We start from the raw sequence: 20,284 nt of genomic DNA on the forward strand, positions 1-20,284 counted from the left end.
AAAGTGGAAGTATGAGAGATCTTGTATTAAATTTTCAAATCTTAGATTTAAAAAGAAAAATTCTTATGAATTTCTAAGTTAAAATATTTTGTTAAATTTCGTGATTTTACATATTTTGTCAAAATTTTAAATTCAGAAATCCATAATGAATTATGGTGGAGTTACCCTCAACTTCTGAGGAACCTTGTTATTACATTTTCAAGTTTTTTGACTGAACAAACGTATTTTATCGATATTAATTTTTTTTAAACTAATAATAATCGAAAATTGCATATATCTACAAATAACTCAACACGAGTTAAAATATTTTGAAAACTTAATGCCGCCGGTTGTTTTCCAAGATACGACTGGTCGTCGCGCAGGGCCGTCCCTAGGGGGGGGGGGAGTTAATGGTGTGTATATAAAATGTTAATATTATATACATTCTGTGAAAGTTTCATGTATCTACGACCATTTGTTTTAGAGTTCTCACAAAAATAAAAATCGATTTTGTCGAAAACCAATTTTGCATTGAAATTTAAGTTTTTCTTAATTTTTTGTTTGTTTTTCCCTGCACTTTTGAAAACTTGTGGGATTTTTTAATTTTGACCTCCCGAATGCACCAACTAGATTTTCTTTCTCGCCGGAGAAGATACTGAAGTTGAAAATCGAAGCATTATTTCGACTACTTTGTTCTCAGACAAAAGTAAAAAAAAAATAAACACACATCATTGTAATATATAAATACACTCATCGCTCCGCTCAGAATGTAAATAGGTATTTAAATGTATAGGAATATACATATAATCGATTTTCATGATAGAAATATATGTATATTTTATACATAAATTTCAGCTACAGCGCTAGTTGCGCTTCTAGCATTCCGTATCGTGGTAAACATTAGGCATAAAAAACATTAAATAATGTTGCTTTTAGTAACCTGTAATCTTAAATCGTGAAGGGTACCTACGAACCAACTCCGATAGTAATTAGTAAAATGTGAAAATCGGTGAGTAAATTCCTAAGTGAAATAACCGCCCACTGTTCAGCATCTAAAACGGATTATTCTGTCATTAGCTCCTCAAATCTCAATATACAATGTGTCCCAGGGCGAAGTGACCGGCCGCCGCCTTATGAAAGTATACCTAAAATGACGAAGAAATAACCTTTAAAGTGGGGGTCTAACTTTTTTTTTTTGAGTTATGGGCAATTTAAGTTTCTTTAAACCAAACCAAAACTACCACGGATTTTTTTATGTTACTCTGAAACTTTTCAACATTTTAACATAATTTTTTTTTTATTTTAAAGCTATTTAATTGTCCTTTCAACCATCATACGCAATTAAACCAAACTTATGTAAACTATTATTATTAAATTGAAAAAAGTATATTTTTTTATCAAAAGTTGGAATTTTTAAAATTAAATCTCGTATTACTCAAAATAATTCAATATTTAGTATGGGTTATTTTGGGTGTGTATTATTCTACAGAATAATACCTAGAAAACCTTATAAGTTTGGTTTTCATATCTTTCATAATCGCAGAGTTATACGGAGCTAAACATTACAGGTCTTTTGTGATTTTAATTATTGGCAATTTATAATTTTACTAAACATCAAGTCTAACTTAGGCATAAACTCACTAGAGGTGAAATAAATAATGTAATAAGTCAATTTTTTTTTTAATTAAATGAAAATTAAGTAGTTTAATAATAATAATAATTAAATAACAAGGAAATAAATGTTATGTTTATACTTTATTTGATTAATTAATACGATTTTCAAAGTGTTCCCCACCTGATTGCAAACAAGCTTGAGCTCTAAATGAAACACTCTGTGTAGTCCTTTGTATTTCAGCATGATTTTGTCGTATTTCTTCTGCTGCTATATCAATGCGGTCCAATAATTGCTCACGGTTCTCGATGAGAACAGCATAAACTTTCTGTTTCATGTATCCCCACAAATAAAAATCTAAAGGCGTTAGATCGGGAGATCGTGGTGGCCAAGCTATTCTACCTCCACGCCCAATCCATTTTGGATAATGCGTATTCAAAAATTGACGTACTGAACGAGCAAAATGTGCAGCAGCGCCATCAAGTTGAAACCACATTACTTGGCGTCTTGGCGAGTTGCAAGTGGTACATCTTCTAAGAGTACTGGCAATATCTCTCGTAAAAATTCCAAAAAAGAATCTTGATTTAGCCGATTAGGTAAAATATATGGTCCAACAACTAAATCGTCTATCATTCCAGCCCAAACATTAATTGAAAATTGATGTTGGAATGTAGTTGGCCATAGAACATGGGGATTTTCAACGGCCCAGATATGTGCGTTACGGTGATTAGTTATACCTGTTCTGGTAAACGTGGCTTCATCCGTCCATAAAATATGTTTCAAAAAATCCACAGTTCTTCTGTGTTCACGAAGGAGCCACGTACAAAAAACTAATCTTGCTGCACTATCCCCAAATATTAAAATGTGAGATCGACGAAAATGATATGGATGAAGGCCTTCTTTTTTCAAAATTCTCCATACCAGAGGTCTTTGATACACCCAGCCTTGCAGATATGCGACGGATACTTGTAGTCGGATCCCTAGTAATTATACCCAACACTTCTTCTTCTAATTCTACATCCAACATAACGCCTTGTTCATTGCGATTTCGTACTAATCCAAACTCTGCCAGGTGTCTATGAACGATGAACGATCGATATCCTAAAACAGGTCTTTCCGGATATCGGAGCCTATACTCTTGCACAGCGGCTCGAGCAGTGCCATTACAAAATCCATACACATAATGCTAAATGCATATCAGCAATGTGACCAAATAGCAAATCAAATAATCTTGGCATTTTGAAACTTTTTTACAAATTTACTTACACAATTATTAACTGAATAACAGGTCTAGGTACAGATGACACGACAACTTAAGTGAACCGAAGAAAACAAAATGACAATTTAACTAAAATTTACCGAAATAAATAAAATTAAACGATTAACGATTAATTAACGAGCGATATTCGATTCTAAGAAAACTAAGATAGTGATTAGTGACCATTAACAACGTATAACTCTGCGATTATGAAAGATATGAAAACCAAATTTATAAGGTATTCTAGGTATTATTCTGTAGAATAATACACAACCAAAATAACCCATACTAAATATTGAATTATTTTGAGTAATACGAGATTTAATTTTAAAAATTCCAACTTTTGATAAAACAAATCCGTAGTAGTTTTGGTTTGGTATAAAAAAACTTAAATTGCCCATAACTCAAAAAAAAAGAGTTAGACCCCCACTTTAAAGGTTATTTCTTCGTCATTTTAGGTATACTTTCATATGACGGCGGCCGGTCACTTCGCCCCGGGACACATTGTATATTGAGATATGAGGAGCTAATGACAGAATAATCCGTTTTAGATTCTGAACAGTGAGCGGTTATTTCACTTAGGAATTTACTCACCTGTTGAAATAGCCAAGGTAAGAATGACCACACGCGAAGATATTATTAAGACAATATTACACACGACATACGTGGCACAATATATTAATTACTATTAGTAAGTGTCACAAGGAAAAGTTGATAAAAGATCCGTTGTAAATACTTAAGTGGGACCTTGTAAAAGACCATGTTAACTGACTGTTTGTCTAGTATATTAAGGCCCCACATCAGGGAGACCAGACACACTATTTCTGCGTGACGACTAGTTGACAGTCAGTGATGTGATATGGAGGGAAATTTCCCGCTTGGGGGGAAATTTGATCTCAAAAATCGCGTGATGGGAAAAAGGGAAGAAAAATGAAAAAATAGAATAAAAAGGGAAATTTTGGAAAATTGTTTTATGAAAAAACCTTACCTAAAATGAGGACATTATTACCATTGGAATAAGTTGACATTGGATTCTTGGAGTAAATTGTAAATTGTAATACAATTAAATAATTCGCCTGTTCAGCCGCTGTACTGAACTCATAAGTCATAGATGTTGTAGTTATAACTTAATTTATTCTATTCTGTATTTTTGTATTTCTGTAGTAAAATTAATTACAATTTAAAATAGTTATAATTAATAAATAATTTGGATTTTGATGAAATATAATGGACAGTATTCATGCTAGAGATATTTGTCTTAAATTGTAACATTACTCTGAGTGTTTAAAAAAGTGTTAAAACACTAACCTACAACGTCAATAAAAATATAACAATAATTAATTTATCTACGAGTAAATTCATTTGATTCGACCCTTGTCAACCGAACTCCACATCTGGATCGCAACACACTTACACACCGATCTACTGTACTGTAATAAATTTAAAAGTACGCTGTGGGTAAATTGTTGGAACAAATCTAGTTAACAGTCCAAGCTCGTTTTTCAATTTTTTTTTCAAAATGAGTGTTTTAAGTGTTTTGAAAGTGTTTGAAAAAGTTGTCGCTCTTTTTTATTACGAAAGTCAAACCAAAAAAACTATCAAAAAAATTGGTTCTAAACTATTGTTGTATCAAAATACCCCCTTTTTCTTGTTGGAAGTTGGAGTAGCCAGTAGGTATTTGTTAGAAATTAGAATATTTCTCTGCACCACCAGAAATTATAGCCAATTTACGCTACTGCGTAGATACCTACGATTGTTCAAACAAATACTATGTATGACGATACGGGATAGACATTGATAATAATTGTGGACGACATAGCCCCCCGAAGGCTGAAATGTTACGATAAATTTTACAATCCTAAACGACCTAGAGAGCGTTCGTTCCTTCTCGAGGGGCATACACAATACACATATGTTACGATTTCTGATACAAGTTGTTCCGTATTGTCATAATTATTAAATACCTAGTATTTGGTGCAAATTATAACTATACAAGGTATATGTTAAACAAAACAATAATATATTGTCAGTTTGTGACTTTGTGTCTATGACCTTATGAGTCGTGACTGCTCGCGATATACAATGAACTCTGAAACCAAAATCGCGGTATAAAGAATTTAATAAAATACATTTTATACGAAAGTACCTACAAATTATTAGGCGGTGGTATAGACAGAAGGTGAAACGTATTAATGTATTATGGTCATTATAGTAGGTACGTTATATCTATATAATTTAAATTTAAAATGAACGTAGGTGACCTGGTGCCAGTAAAATTTTGTCCCCAAAAAATAGGCTTTACGGGAATAATAATCTTATTGTTATGTGGAATCGAGCACCAACCAAATTTGATCAATTTTTTTTTACAAATTATTTTATATCATTGTTTAAAATTAATTTAAAAATCGAAAATCAATGTTACTTGTAGGTATAATCATATCCTTTCAGATAAAAAAATAGCTATCAAAATCTGACAATTCTACAAATCCCAACTGCATGAGAACTTTTCCTGACTTCCTGAGAAATCATTTTTGTTCGTTTTAATCACAGATTTACATATATATATATAACATAATATATATCTGTGGTTTTAATACAGCGAATCACCCATACACCCCCCTCCCCATATGGCCATATTAAGTATCGGGTATTCGGGTTGTAGATCAGCGGAAAAGTATTAAGGTAACCAAGATAATTGTGTACAATTAAAAATAACTCACAAATAAAATTGGATAGATATCATACCTAGCTGATCTAGCGGTCTTCATTTTTTTTCTTTATAACAGCCATCTTATATACATTTATATATACCATCTGTTATATACCCACCTACTCACTATGCACATAAATACTTTGAAATAGTTTATATTAAATTAAATTAGATCTGCTTGTACCTACTTGTTGTAAGTTGTAACTGTTAAACGTTTAATTTATTTACGTTTGTTATACAATATACAGTGTACTGTGTATACAACAATGTATTGTACATATTATATATATATATGCCTATTAGCTACTCGCCCTACTCCGAAAGTCCGAAATCCGAAGTGTTAATGTAGTATACTTTAGACTACCATGTACTCGTATGAGTCGTATGAAATAAAAAATGGCCTACAGAATACAGATTACAAATGATTTTTATCAGTACCTATTATTTATTTTACTGTCAGTGCTCAGTAATAATATCATTAAAATATAGGCACCTATATGGCTATATAATATTATATTATTATAGTTTAAAATGTGTAGCTAATAAATAACGTTTTGTACATCAATTATCAAATATAGGTAATGACTTAAAAAAGTAGATAACAACCATTTGGCATTTAATACCTATATTTTTAGTCCGGTACTTCGACAAGAGATAAAGCAGTCCAACATCCATATTTAATATTATAATATTGCCTATTGAATAGGTACCTTCATTCATGTTCAGAGAAAAGCAAAATCCTTAAGAGCATCAAAAAATAATAAGTAACTTTGAGTTATTCTAATTTTATAATTTACTCGAAAACTTTCTCATCAAATGTCAAATAGTTAATAAAACTAACTTGTTCATTCGGCTGTGAAACATTCAAACATGAAGTGGATAGTTTTGAGTTTTTTGTGCTCACTAATCAATCCGGTTTTTTTGGATACTCAAAAACCAGTAAGTTTTAAGTAATACCATAGACCAGGTACCAAATATATTTTCATATAGGTACCTATTTGGGAGTCTTGCAACGTACTTGAGTGAAAGTACTCACTATTCAAATACTTTTTAAGTATTCAAATATGTATTTTAAAAAGTTCTTGAACAAATTGTTCTAAATACTTTCTCAAAGTATCTGTATTTTAAATTAAATAGGTACTAATTTTCAAATACTTATTTATTAATTTTTTTTATTATGAGTTACACTCATGTGGAAATTCAATTGCTTTGACAATAAAACCAGATGTGCATATTTTGATAGTTACATAAAATAATATGGTATAAAATGCTCTTTAAAATTTACTTTAAACATGATACCTAATTGGTTTTGTTGATTTAAACGGTAAAAAATTTAAAGTATTTAATGGTGCCTATTTGAAAGTATCTATAAATACTTTTTTAAAGTATTTATATTCTTACACAAATACTTTTTTACTGAGTATTCAAATAATATATCTATTGTAAATGCTTTTCAAAATAAGTAAGCACCTGTATATGTACTTGAATACTTTTAAAAAGAATATTTTATAAGACTTCTATTTGGTACTTATGCCTAGAACCTAGTCTATAGACTGGTAAGTAATAGATATTTAATACTAGTGTGTATCAAATGTCCTAGATTCAAAAAACTTTTGGGAAAGTCATCAAAAAAATGATCAACAAATAAATAGTTATAAATATTTGGTTATTTTTTTTTTTTACAAATAGGTAACAGTTCATGCTACAAATATTTTTTATTATTATTATTATTATTAATATGCCCATATGGCATAAATGTTTAATTGAGTTAATCAAGTACCTAATTATACATTTTTATTTTTTATAAAATATAGCCCATTCTCAATAGACCCATTGACTGTGATTTATTTTGTATTTTGTTTAGACTTTTACCATTGACTATGAAAATAATGAATTTCTCAAAGACGGCAAAGTATTCCGATATGTTTCTGGTTCATTGCACTATTTCCGAATTCCTCGGCCTTATTGGAAAGATAGAATTCAAAAAATGAAAGCTGCTGGATTGAATACCATAACAAAGTGAGTAACTAATATCTATACTAGGTATTTATTACATGTAATGTGTTTAATAAATATTTCATTGCAACTCAACGATGTCATAGAATCTGGGTACCCATCACCCTAGTATAATAAAGTATAATGATATAGTTTACTGGATATTTATTTTTGGTTTATTCACTATAGGTACTACTGCCCTATTTTCCTTATCTAAGATAATTGTTTACTAAACTACCAAAAAATCACTAAGATTTATTATTTTAAATATATCATACATTTCTCTATTGTTTTAAAAAAAAATTGTTTAATACCTACATTTATAAAAAATTTAATGAAACTGGGAAAATAAATAAATTGTGTCCTTATAATGTATTAGCACACTTGGCACTAAAATAATAGTCGACTAGGTCTAATAAAAAACTAACAAACTAATAAAATTAACTCAGAATCTATAAGTTTATTAAAGGTATGGGTAGGTACCTACCTATTTTTATTAATACATTTTTTTCTATCTGTTCCTAAAATTATATTTCCTGTTTGTTATCTTCACATTTTTTACTGGACATGTACAAGATTTAGATTTATGATCATAATGTTAAAATAAATGAAGTTCACTTACATAACATATAAAATTTTATTCGTATAAAAGTAAAACAAATATTGTGTTCGTATTGTAAATGCAAAAATAAGATTTTTAATTTGTTTAATGATGGTATTATACAGTTATGTTGAATGGAGTTTACATGAACCATTTCCTGGAGTATATGATTTTGAAGGGATTGCTGATTTAGAGTATTTTATCAAATTAATCAAAAATGAAAACATGTTTCTAATTTTAAGACCAGGACCATATATATGTGCTGAACGAGATTTTGTAAGTAACTATAATTTAAAATGTATTTTTTTTCATATAACATTTTAGGTATTTGATAAGATTTATATAGACAAATGGATTTTCTTATTTCCAGGGTGGATTCCCATATTGGTTATTAAACGTGACACCTAAAAAGAGTTTGAGGACTAACAACTCAAGTAAAATTTTATTGAAATTGATTTAGGAAATATTTTAACAATCTGGTACCTAATACTAATCTCTGTAACATATTCTGTTTGATGAGTTCAACCTATTTCCTCAGTCAATTCTTGTATTCTTGTTCAATGTTCATATAAATTAAGTAGGTACCTCCCTAATTATTTTGGTAGATTTTTATGATGGTACTAAGTAATAATAATAACTTTTTAGGTACAATAATAAGATAATTTTTACACTTTTCAAAATAAATAAGACAAATGTATTGTTTTAAAATAACTTTAATGATTGGAAAAAAAGTATGTTAAATTATATAAAATTCATAAAAACATATGAATATACTCAAAAAATAGACGAAACATGTATTATACTATTATTATCTATTTGTCAACTGAAACCAATACAAATAAATAATAAGGAATATTATAATTGCATGATGTGAGAGCCAAAGGAAAAAAGTAAAAAATCATTACTTTTCAGGAAACAAAAACTGATCTCATTTCTGTATTGACTGTAATGCATTTTTCATACTTTGTAACTAATATATTATCTGAAATAATACAACAATCATTTATATTTTGTAAGCGATATTGACTTATTCCCATTAACAGACATCTAATTAATTAAATTACATATTATTTTTATTATATTTTGTTATACTTAATAAGCGAGTACTTAAATTTCAGGTTATAAAAAATATGTTTCAAAATGGTTTAGTGTGCTTATGCCAATAATTCAACCTCACTTGTATGGAAATGGAGGAAATATAATTTTGGTCCAGGTGAGAAAAAAATACTTCATGTAGGTATTACATGTTCAATTTTGAGATGTTTGGTTCAAATTTGATTTATAGCATATTTTATTAGGTAGAAAATGAGTATGGAAGTTATTATGCCTGCGATTCTGAGTATAAATTATGGATACGTGATTTATTTAGGAGCTACGTAAGTAATAAGGCTGTGCTTTTTACAATTGATGGATGTGGTCAGTCATACTTTGACTGTGGTGTTATTCCAGAAGTATACGCAACTGTCGATTTTGGAATTTCATCGAACGGTTAGTATTGACAAAAGGCCAAGTAGATTATTTGGTATGTGAAAAATTAAAAAATGTCATCAAAACATTGAGAGATATAGGATCAAAATTAAATGTATTTCAGATTTGCATTATAGTTCATTTCTGTATGTTTGTTTTAGCTTCCCAATGTTTTGACTTCATGAAAAAAGTTCAAAAAGGAGGTCCACTAGTCAACTCAGAGTTCTATCCTGGCTGGTTAACTCATTGGCAAGAATCAGAATCTATAGTAAATGCCCTTGATGTTGTAAAACAAATGAAAGTAATGTTGGCAATGAATGCTTCGTTTAGTTTTTATATGTTTCACGGGGGTACAAATTTTGGATTCACATCTGGAGCGAATACAAATGACACTAAAGAAAGTATTGGATACTTACCGCAATTGACCTCATATGATTATAATGCACCATTAGATGAAGCTGGAGACCCTACTGAAAAGTATTTCAAAATCAAACAGACACTTGAAGAAGCTGTGAGTTTCTATTACAGTTAACCATCCAATAACCAGTGTATTAATTAATTATTTTAAAGAAATATGCTGTGACAAATGAGATATCACCAAATCCCACGCCTAAAGGTGCCTATGGTAAATTCTATTTAAGACCTTTGGTTAGCATATTTGAAAAAGTTGCTCAACGTATTAAACCAGTGATCAGTAATGTTCCTTTGCCATTTGAGGAATTGGATATTAACACTGGTTTTGTAATGTATGAAACAACGTTAACAGATGATCAGAAGAATGTGGAAAATCCAGTAAATCTTACTGTGAACACTGTTAGAGATAGAGCAATCATTTACCTGGATCAAGTAGAGTTACATTGCTTTGTATAATTTTGGAAACACAAGTGTTAAATATATTTTTTCAGGTACAAGTAGGTACTATGAATCGGTTAAAAGGTAATACTACAATAAGTTTGAACATAAACCGTTCAGTACAAAACCTAAGTATTTTAATTGAAAATCAGGGAAGGATTAATTATGGAGACTTTATTGAAGATAGAAAGGTAATAATAGCTGATGATAAATTAATTTATTTGTGGTGATAATGAGTGATGGTAACATTATCTTTTTAGAAACAAAAATTATAATATTTACCATCACTAAATCAGATTGCATTGTATTTTTTTAAACTACAAACTGAGTATAATTACTTAATTAAAATATTGTATTGAAAACAATAATAAATACTTTTTCTAGGGAATTTTTGATCAAGTATTTCTTGGAAATAAAATATTAAGCCCGTGGAAAATGACTGCACATCCTTTGAATGATACATCATGGATATCTTCAATCAAATCGGATGAAAATGTCAATAGTGTCCTATTACCGGCATTTTATAAAACGCAGTTTACATTGCCAGCAAACTATACAAAATGTTTAGATACTTATTTAGACACTTCAGGTTGGACTAAGGTGTGTTTTTTCAAGTTAATTATATTAAGTCAATTTTTATCCATATATTTGCAATTTAATAAACAATATTTACAGGGTGTAGCGTTTTTAAACAATGTGAATCTTGGGCGGTATTGGCCGCTCGGTGGACCTCAAGTTACACTTTATGTGCCAGCTCCTTTTTTAAAACCATCGCCTTATGTTAATACACTTGTGATATTAGAACTTGAAGGTACATCTCAAGATTTGTCCGTGAAATTTGTTGATAAACCTATTCTTGATGGTCCCATAACGACGTAGATTAAAATGTTTGTTATATATAATTCATTAAAACAAAAAGATATTAAAATATTAAAAATTTGATTCAGTTTATTTTATTGTTTAATAATTGTTGTTATTTTAAATATATACCTCAGTGTTCCATTCTAAAAAACAAGCAATAATCCAGACTGCCAGAGTACATAAATCAAAATATATTGTGTATAACAGTGCAATCTAGACATATATAGCAATGCAAGTGAAAGGCTGTTGCTGTGTAGTCTTTGTGTTAAAAGCTTTAAAATAAGTATTTTATTGTTTTTTTTTCTTATTTTTTATTTTTAATAGAGCATTTTTACGGTCTGTAAAGTAATTTTTTTGAAGCACAAGTGATGTTTAATTTGGATTTAAACCTTTAAGAAATATTAGAAAAAAACAATTAATTATTTAATCTCTAATAAATTTAAAAAAAATTATTTACTACGGGTAACTTACATAGTTACAATGTATTTATTATGTATTATTTCTTTTAAATATTTTATTTAAGGATTTATAAGTTACATAAATAAAAATGATTACTTAATATTGTAACGTATACCTACTGACTACTTCACAGGCGTACACAAAGCACACGAGTGTAGCAAACAGTGCTTTTGGTGGACCTAGATTTATTTAAAAGACCATATAGGAGGAATACATTAAATTTACTCGTAGTTCAATACATGCGATTGACACTCTTCGTAGACTTAAACGCCACACATTGAGCAGGTTATTGTAGGGTTGGAGCAGAAAACCTTCGGTTTTGATAGATATGTATACATACGATTATAATAATAGGTGTAAAATTTTCGGGGTAGGTATAAGGTATAAGGACGATAAATAATAATTGTTATTATCATTATACTATGAGTGGGTTGTGTCGTGTCGTAATACGTAATATAAAATTACACGACGAAGTTCTGGTTATTTTGTGCTCACGTATTTTATGTCAGTGCTGTTGCCAGGCACGGATCTAGAGCAAAGATCTGGGTGGGGGGGGGCCACAATTTTTTGTTAATGTAAAATTACAATATTGAAAAACATAATGAACTAAGATAATACCATCTTAGTTTGTTCACCCCAAAATGATACGTATAATAATATATTATATTATCTGACATACGTGTAATTTGAAATATAGTAATATCAGGATCTGCAGAATTATGAAAAGAACTTGGGAAATAATATGTCAGGGTTAAAGCCCCCCCCCCCCCCCCTGAATCCCCCCCCCCCCCCGGAATATCAGACTTACTATACCTTGTAGTACCCTGGCCCTAACAATACAATGTTGAAACCCCCACCAAAAAAAAGGATCACCCCCGAAAAAATATCCTGGCTACAGTACTGTTTTATGTATATCGTGCTAGCCGCTAGGGAATAAAATACGTGTCTACGTAGCTTAATATTTTTTTTGCTTATTTCAATTATTGCTAATGGGCACAGTCTTACAAGATGATTACAAAATAGTTATTAAAGTGTATGCCATTTTCTGTATTTTTTTATAATTTTAAGTAACACAGCTATTATTATACATAATTATTTTAAAATTGAGCAATATGTGTTATATATTAGTGGCAAAGTGAATGGAATGATTACGTTTTACATACCAAAAAATCCTGTACCTTCCGATTTCGACAATTTGTGGAAGGTTCTGCAGATGAACTAGTTATTTTAGAGTGGTTTACTTTACCTGCTATTGACAATATTAAAATCAAAACCACATATACGTCTGTAAATCAATTTTGTTCGCAATTGTTTAAGTTGTTTATTGCTATCCGCTACAGGTGTATTGCCCATCTCGGTTTCACTGATTCCATGGCAATGACGGTTAATGCAGATATTATTTTTATACTTTTATAGTAATATCATATAAATTGTTTGACATAATTGGTGCTAACAAGTCATAATATGTGGCCCGGCGTATTGTGTAGGCAAAATAGCTACATTACTGCCCGGAATCCGGATCAATATTTTGTCCATGATAACATTTTATAACTCATCACAAGTGTACTACGTTCGCCGAGAGAAAGTGGTTGAGTACAATCCAAAACTGTTCGTTCCTCGCCACAAGCACCTAAATCAACACTTCCGACTTCGTCTCCGTCTGTACCTATGTAACCACATTATCTCGGTAAACAGAGTATAGGTACGATACATGAATCCGATATTGAGTACACAATCAAATAGTAGAGTATCTGAAGACAATGAAAAATCGATAAGACTACAAGTCTATGAAAAATGTTAAAATTAAACATTGTGTACGAAAAATCAACACATTGATTCCAAAATACTATAAAGTGTCAAACAAAGCAAAAACAGACTTTTTTATAATTAGTTGTCAAGTAGATGTATTTACATAGTTTGTCGCTTGTTCAGAATAATAATTTTAGATTATATATAATTAAGTATATTAGGTATAACTATTAGAATGCAGTGGTAAGACTACACTAGTAAACTACGTTTTTAAATGGTGATTCTGTGGTTTTATTAGGTACTCTTTTTATTTTAATATTCTGTGATAATATTGTAGCAGTGGTTCACAGCTAGATATTTAAAACAAAAATATTATTTAAAATCGCTGTTTACCATACAATCTAAAAGAATGAAAAATAATATTATAATAATTAACATTCAAGATCAAGATAGCTGTTGTTGTTGTATAATTATTAATAATAATAGTAATAATAAAATATCGTAGCAGTTGTAGTAGTATCACAGATTATATAATCTGTGGTAGTATGTAGCAGTTGTGTAACCTCTTTATGGGTACCACGGTTATCTACTTAGATAACCGTGATGGTATCACAGAATTCTGTGATAACTGATAGCATTTTAAAATAGATAATGTATTTCTAAATTTGTGATAAAGGATAAAAACAACCACACGAGTTTAAAATTTAATATATTATAAATTTATAAGTATTATATAAATAATCCTTCAAGTTTACTTATTTTAATATTTATAATTTATTGAAACATAATTTTGCTGTATGAAATACATTTACTATGGAGCTTTTATCAAAACTATCTCTCAATAATCAGGTGATTTTTTCCATATTTATTATAATATCTAAAATTTAAAATTATTTATTTAGATTTTTATTTCATTTAAATATAAAAATCAAATAATTTTGTAATTTGATATATTTTTAATATGTTTAGTGCAATGGAACCCAATTTTATATTATTATCCAGTGGCGGGCTGAAGAGCTCAATTTTGACACAACTGCTTCAATTTTTCAAAGGGTGTAATGCCACCCATGACTGTAGAGTAGAATTACATGCTTAGGCTCCACCTCTTAGCTCTTTCAGCCACATTTCATTTATATCATAACTTTGTGACAAGTAAAAATGGAGGGGTGGTGGTTAGGTTAAATTTAAATTCAGTCCGCCACTATTGTTATACATCCTATTACACAATTTTAGTTACTTTTAAAGGAAATTTGTAACTTAGCTAGTTGGTCTTGATGTTTATAACTCTCTAACTTAATGAGTTGAATTTTCAATGCATAAAATAATTTACGCTTCAAAAACATTTAGCTATTTTAAAGTATATAAAAAATTTAACTTCTAACAAAGTAAGAAATTTTAAGAATTAACTTATATTATAACATGGTAAGTTTTTATGTTAAGGTAACTTGATTTCAGTGTCATGGTGTACATTTTTAAACCATAATGTACACCATAAATTCTAGTAAATATCCATTATTCACCCTTAACCCTTAACCCCCTAAATATAGACATAGTATAAAATATATAATTATTAAAACTAAATGTGATTTTTGTGTTATACTATTACTTACCATAATATAATTACTCACCCACTCACACACCGACCATTGACCAACCCGATTCTTTTATCACGACACCGAGGCATAATAATTCCCTTTTCATCACTCCACTGCTTGACTTTAACTAGTTGGAAAAAATGATAAACTTTACCGGTTTTGCTACATTCAATGTGAAATACATCTGACTCACTTTAATTGTTAATACTTTTTTAGATTGTCACCATGCGTCATATTGTGCGGAAATCAAAAGTGCATACTATACACAAATTAACACGGGAAGCAAAAAAGTTGAAAGAAAAAAAAGGAAACGAAGAACAACTTGTCAAAAATAAAAAAAAAGCTGAACGCTTTATTAGTGAACTGATGGTGATAAAGGTATAAAATGTTTTGTTATAGTAATTTTACCCCACATTTTTAAATAGATAATAAATTAGTAATTTTGTTCATAGAAATTAAATGATGACGATGTTACAAAATATGCCTTGCAAAATGAAGTGCCTTCTGCTACAATATTAAATAGTATAGACATAACATTGGAAACTAGGGCATTAGCAAGGTTAGCAGGACATAAGTTTATTACAGATGAAGTTCAAAAATTTAGAAGCAAATATCCTGATTGGAAACTATGCATAACAGATTTATTAAATGAGTTAGGTGCTAAATATAGAGCAAAAAAGAAACCCATTAAAAACAAATCAGTGAAGACAGAGATTAAAACTAAAATTCTCACTAAGAATAATAACAAAATTAAAAACATGAGAGAATTTGAATATGCTCAGTCCGAATCTGACGGTGTTCAATCTGAGCCTGAAGATCATTCAGTGTCTGATGGTGTTCAGTCTGAGCCTGAAGATCATTCAGTGTCTGAAGGTGCTCAGTCTGAGCCTGAAGATCAGTCAGTGTCTGATGGTGCCCAGTCTGAGCCTGAAGATCAGTCAGTGTCCGGAGATGCCCAGTCTGAGCATGAGGATCAATCAGTCTTTGGAGGTGCTCAGTCTGAGTCTGAAGATCAGTCAATGTCTGATGGTGCCCAGTCTGAGCCTGAAGATCAGTCTGAGTCAAAAAATACTTCAAAAAGTGACAGTTTATTTTTGCAGAAAATAATGCCCCATGAAAACAATTCAAGTAATGATGAACATCAAAACAATGTGTCTAGAGACTCGAAAATCTCCAACAATAAAGAAATGTTTGTCAAAAACAAAGAGGAATACTCAAGTACATTAGACAAAAGCTTACTTAACTCACAAGTAAAAACAGATGTTTTAAACACTCAACTACCAAAGAAAAGCTCACATTCGTCCACTAATGAAATCCTTGACAATATTGATAAAAATGTATCAAAAAGAAAAGCCAAACAAAGTATTTCAAGTAAAGTTGACAGTAAAAAAAAAAGAATTACTGCAAATGAAATTAAGCCTGTTTGTGAAACAGTTGATTCATTTTTCATGACTGTTGACAATAAGGATTACATGTCGGTATACAAACCACCACCAGTAACTGAACGAGTTCTTGAGGAACATACAAAAGTAGAATATCAAAAACCAGTTAAAGAATTTTTCAGTAAAGGCAAAAAGGTAATTGTTGGTAAACAAAATAACATGGGCAACCGAAGAGAAAGAAGGCAGCAACAAGTTGAGGAATGTGTTGATACAACATTACATCCGTCATGGGAAGCAAAACGTAAACAAAAATCATTGGCCAAATTTGAAGGAAAGAAAATAACATTTGACGACGATGAAGATTAATGTTTGTAAAAAAAAAAATGTTTAATTTCACATAAATAATAAAAAATAAATTAAAAAAAATACAAAATAAGTAACCACACAGTTATTTGTTTAAATATTTATTGTTTTTAGGACTAGAAAGTGTGACCAATTGTACTCTTTTCTTTGTAGGAGCTTCAGAACACTCAACAATTTGTTTTTCTTCTTCTTTTTGTTCCATTTGCAATGGGGCAATTAAAATCGGAAGTTCTTTATCATCACTATCTTCTTGGACGATCGACTCTACTATTTCCATTGGCTCGACTTTTGTGTTATCCTTGTATACTACACCCAATTCTTCTTTTGTAAAGCTTATTATTGAACAAAATCCATCTGACGAAGACACTATAAGTAACTGTCCGTCAGAAGACCTGATAAACATAAAATTGTATAATGTATAATATAAATTATAAATTTATGAAATATACGTTTCAAATACTTTTAAAATTATGTTCTTACCAAGAGAGGTCCGTCAAACGAGTATAATGTATATCACCAATGTAAGCAAATGGAGCTGCATGTTGGGTATCCATCAATAAAATACTTGAATTGGTTGCTATAGCATATATCATTCGGTATGGTAAATCAAATATTGATTTTGTCTCTTCTTTAAGTTCATAAAAAACTGGTGAAAACTGAACAGCAACTGAATATTGGTCAAGAGATGGTACGTATAGTACAGGCTTGGTAAATGATTTTCTGGCAAATACATAGCTAACGTTAGTGGTGTTTTTATTTTTATTTTCCTCATCGATTATCTCCATGATACCAGATGAAGTTACAAGAATTTGACCATCAGGTGAAAATGAAATGCGTCGGAAAAAAGATTTCAGTGTATCATCGTGGAATAGTCTAATTTTTATTTCTTCACCATCGCTTTTTTTCCCCAAAGGAACACACTTATCACATTTATTGAATAATTTACAATTTTTTGTATTAAACACTCTTAGAGTTCTACAAATAAATTGTAATTAAGAACAAATTAATATAGAAATAGAATATTTTAATAATATGTATCTCCTATTTACCTGTCACTACTTAGTGTAGCAGCATACACATTCAAGGGGTCCCAAGCAACTCCTTGTACAAAACCTTTATGATCATCAAGTATTGCTTTATAGCGTCCTATTAATATTAATTTTGATTAAAGTTCAACTAATTTATAAAAACTAAATGTAATTACCATTGTTAACATCCCAAATAATTGCTTTATTATCAACACCACCAGATATAAGTTGTTTAGAATCTGGAGACCAAGATATATCGTAAACGTCTTCTAGATGGCCTCTTAACACACAATGACAAGCCCACTTTTCAAGATTTTTTGATTCGTCGTCTTCTAATATATCAGGTCTTTGATCAGGACCATTTTCAGGTTTGAATTTCCACAAGACAATAACAGACTCTGAAAGAAAAAAGTTAAATTTTCTAAATAAAAAAACATTTAACAATTAATTTACCATCATCGCCAGTGGCTAACCATTGTCCATTGGGTGAAAAACGTACAGTATTTACTGCTTTTTGATGTTTTGTCAGATCGGCTGCAAATTCAACGGTCACATTAGAACCATCTGCTTTGATTCGCCATATCTAAAATATTGTTGTACACACACAAATAGTTATCAGTACAAACAAACCGGCAGTTCCAAAAAATATAATTAATTACAAAAACATGAGAATCCGATCCACCAGTAGCTAGTCGATAGAATCCGTCTATGGCAATGGGTTGAAAATGAACGCTAAGCACTGGGTCACGATTGTGCCAAGAAATCTCAGGGATCACCAATTTCATGATCGTCGATGTAGACTAGAACTATTTAATAAATTTGATGTGAAAACGAAATAAATCATATAACTAGATTATCCTCTAGTTACAAACGTTGAGACGTGTAGACGAAATAATTAGATCTATGTCTACAGAACTATAGTTGTATTCACAATTCAGTACCGATTTACTGTGGTAACGTGAAGGCGATGGTGCAGAGAACTAGACTAAATAATGAGGAATAGCAATCCACAAATGATTGCAATGACCTTGGTATTTTGGCGGCAATATTTTATCAACACAACAAGAAATTTAATCAATTCAGTGATAATTACTCCAACTCAGCTGTTTCGCGATAAATTCAACAAGTCATTTTGAATATTTTGAGCGGGAAGTTGGGGGAGTTTTTTTAATTCGTTTCGAATACCGATGTAGTTTGGTTTTCTATTTCAGTTGTTTTGTCACACGCCAAATTTCACCTTACAAACTAGTCCACGAGTTTATTGACATATTTTTTAAAATGCATTCTCCCGTACCCCTAGTCAAAGTGTTGAGGAAGCAGTTATGCTTTTTTGGTGCATCTCAGCACGAGTCCTCGTCTCCGATCCAAAAGTTCAATCTGCTGGATGTATTGAGATTAATGACATTTGTGAAGACAGTTTAATAACCAGAATCGAACGGATTATGAGAATAAATATTTGAATCGTTGTCCATCTCATTGTAATTTGCCGTAGATTATTATTTAATTATTAGGTGCCTAACCGATGGATGATTTGGCATTGTTTTTAAAAACTATATGAATTTATTTAGTTCTACTTGACGCAAATGGAAAATTGAATATTCAAATACTTAATAGGTAACAATGTATTTTTTTTTTAAGTCTAAGAGTACAAGACCTTCGAATTTTTGATTTCCTTATTATCTATAGGTAATGCATGCAATTGTCATATACTATGTAGAATGTAGGTATTATTAAACATTTATAAATTATTATTACCTTATATTCAATAAATAAACAAAAACTAAGGATTAATATACTCCCAAAAATAGTTTTTAATAAAACCTCAGATAATATGGAAAAATCAATAAATTTATAAATTATAATTATGATGGATATTTGTATTGGGAGCATTATAATTTGGGTTAATGACGTATCTAGTTAGGAAAATATAAAATGACAAATTAATAATAATTATATTATTATATTTATCCAAATTAAAAATAAATATACTAATACTTAAACTTTGATTTTTTTTTTGGCTGGGTCCCAGGTACATTTTTTTCCGATCTATTTTCATTACCTCATACCTTCATTACCTACTTCTAGTCTTAATATATTTGGAAAATATGTATATTGTATATTCCTTGAACTAGAACTTTAAGTCTTTAAATAAATAAAAACGCACCCACCTATTTTTAAGTTGCTCGAGATGTTTTGCATTCTTCTAAAGCTATAGTATTATGGTAATTTACCACCAATTCTATAAATCTCCCAGTGTTAATATCGTAAAATCAATGGTATTATATATAGATAACATTAGTTCAGCTAGTGTATGATAACAAGGTACTCTGAATAGACTATAAATTAAATATCAACCTTTTAAAATGTTGGTAA

General features: G+C 30.0%; 4 protein-coding genes across 4 annotated transcripts; 2 read left to right on the forward strand and 2 right to left on the reverse strand.

Annotated features, from left to right (window-relative positions):
* Positions 1-1,742: 1,742 nt before the first annotated feature.
* On the reverse strand, positions 1,743-2,087 carry LOC111032323. The gene has a single exon (XM_022312599.1). It carries the CDS (start codon positions 2,085-2,087, stop codon positions 1,743-1,745), a length of 345 nt encoding a protein of 114 aa, XP_022168291.1.
* Positions 2,088-6,055: 3,968 nt separating this feature from the next.
* Positions 6,056-11,430, forward strand: LOC111032378 (beta-galactosidase-like). The gene is made up of 11 exons (XM_022312677.1): positions 6,056-6,498; positions 7,424-7,578; positions 8,281-8,431; positions 8,526-8,589; positions 9,274-9,368; positions 9,454-9,643; positions 9,784-10,133; positions 10,193-10,468; positions 10,528-10,665; positions 10,859-11,074; positions 11,150-11,430. The coding sequence occupies exons 1-11, from the start codon at positions 6,430-6,432 to the stop codon at positions 11,351-11,353; spliced, it is 1,908 nt and encodes a 635-aa protein (XP_022168369.1). The 5' UTR covers positions 6,056-6,429; the 3' UTR covers positions 11,354-11,430.
* A 2,780-nt stretch (positions 11,431-14,210) lies between these two features.
* LOC111032360 (serum response factor-binding protein 1-like) lies at positions 14,211-16,978 on the forward strand. The gene is made up of 3 exons (XM_022312653.1): positions 14,211-14,392; positions 15,355-15,516; positions 15,591-16,978. The coding sequence occupies exons 1-3, from the start codon at positions 14,357-14,359 to the stop codon at positions 16,884-16,886; spliced, it is 1,494 nt and encodes a 497-aa protein (XP_022168345.1). The 5' UTR covers positions 14,211-14,356; the 3' UTR covers positions 16,887-16,978.
* On the reverse strand, positions 16,954-18,923 carry LOC111032362 (chromatin assembly factor 1 subunit B). Its single transcript, XM_022312654.1, has 6 exons — positions 18,571-18,923; positions 18,365-18,494; positions 18,088-18,309; positions 17,933-18,029; positions 17,364-17,858; positions 16,954-17,275 (listed from the first exon to the last, which is right to left on the reverse strand). The coding sequence occupies exons 1-6, from the start codon at positions 18,694-18,696 to the stop codon at positions 16,969-16,971; spliced, it is 1,377 nt and encodes a 458-aa protein (XP_022168346.1). The 5' UTR covers positions 18,697-18,923; the 3' UTR covers positions 16,954-16,968.
* Between the last annotated feature and the right edge of the window lie 1,361 nt (positions 18,924-20,284).

Source organism: Myzus persicae, unplaced genomic scaffold (genome assembly GCF_001856785.1).
Source record: "Myzus persicae strain clone G006 unplaced genomic scaffold, MPER_G0061.0, whole genome shotgun sequence".
Lineage (NCBI taxonomy): Eukaryota > Metazoa > Arthropoda > Insecta > Hemiptera > Aphididae > Myzus > Myzus persicae.

Excerpts from the sequence above, each read along its gene's own strand:
- LOC111032323 (XM_022312599.1), bottom strand. The coding sequence starts at position 2,087 with ATGTGGTTTCAACTTGATGGCGCTGCTGCACATTTTGCTCGTTCAGTA.
- LOC111032378 (XM_022312677.1), top strand. The coding sequence starts at position 6,430 with ATGAAGTGGATAGTTTTGAGTTTTTTGTGCTCACTAATCAATCCGGTT. Across the intron at positions 10,666-10,858 it reads ACTTTATTGAAGATAGAAAG|GGAATTTTTGATCAAGTATT; the intron begins GTAATAATAGCT and ends TACTTTTTCTAG. Across the intron at positions 11,075-11,149 it reads ACACTTCAGGTTGGACTAAG|GGTGTAGCGTTTTTAAACAA; the intron begins GTGTGTTTTTTC and ends CAATATTTACAG.
- LOC111032360 (XM_022312653.1), top strand. The coding sequence starts at position 14,357 with ATGGAGCTTTTATCAAAACTATCTCTCAATAATCAG. Across the intron at positions 14,393-15,354 it reads AACTATCTCTCAATAATCAG|ATTGTCACCATGCGTCATAT; the intron begins GTGATTTTTTCC and ends ATACTTTTTTAG. Across the intron at positions 15,517-15,590 it reads GTGAACTGATGGTGATAAAG|AAATTAAATGATGACGATGT; the intron begins GTATAAAATGTT and ends TTTTGTTCATAG.
- LOC111032362 (XM_022312654.1), bottom strand. The coding sequence starts at position 18,696 with ATGAAATTGGTGATCCCTGAGATTTCTTGGCACAATCGTGACCCAGTG. Across the intron at positions 18,030-18,087 it reads TATTTGGGATGTTAACAATG|GACGCTATAAAGCAATACTT; the intron begins GTAATTACATTT and ends TAATATTAATAG. Across the intron at positions 17,276-17,363 it reads CGTTTGACGGACCTCTCTTG|GTCTTCTGACGGACAGTTAC; the intron begins GTAAGAACATAA and ends TATGTTTATCAG.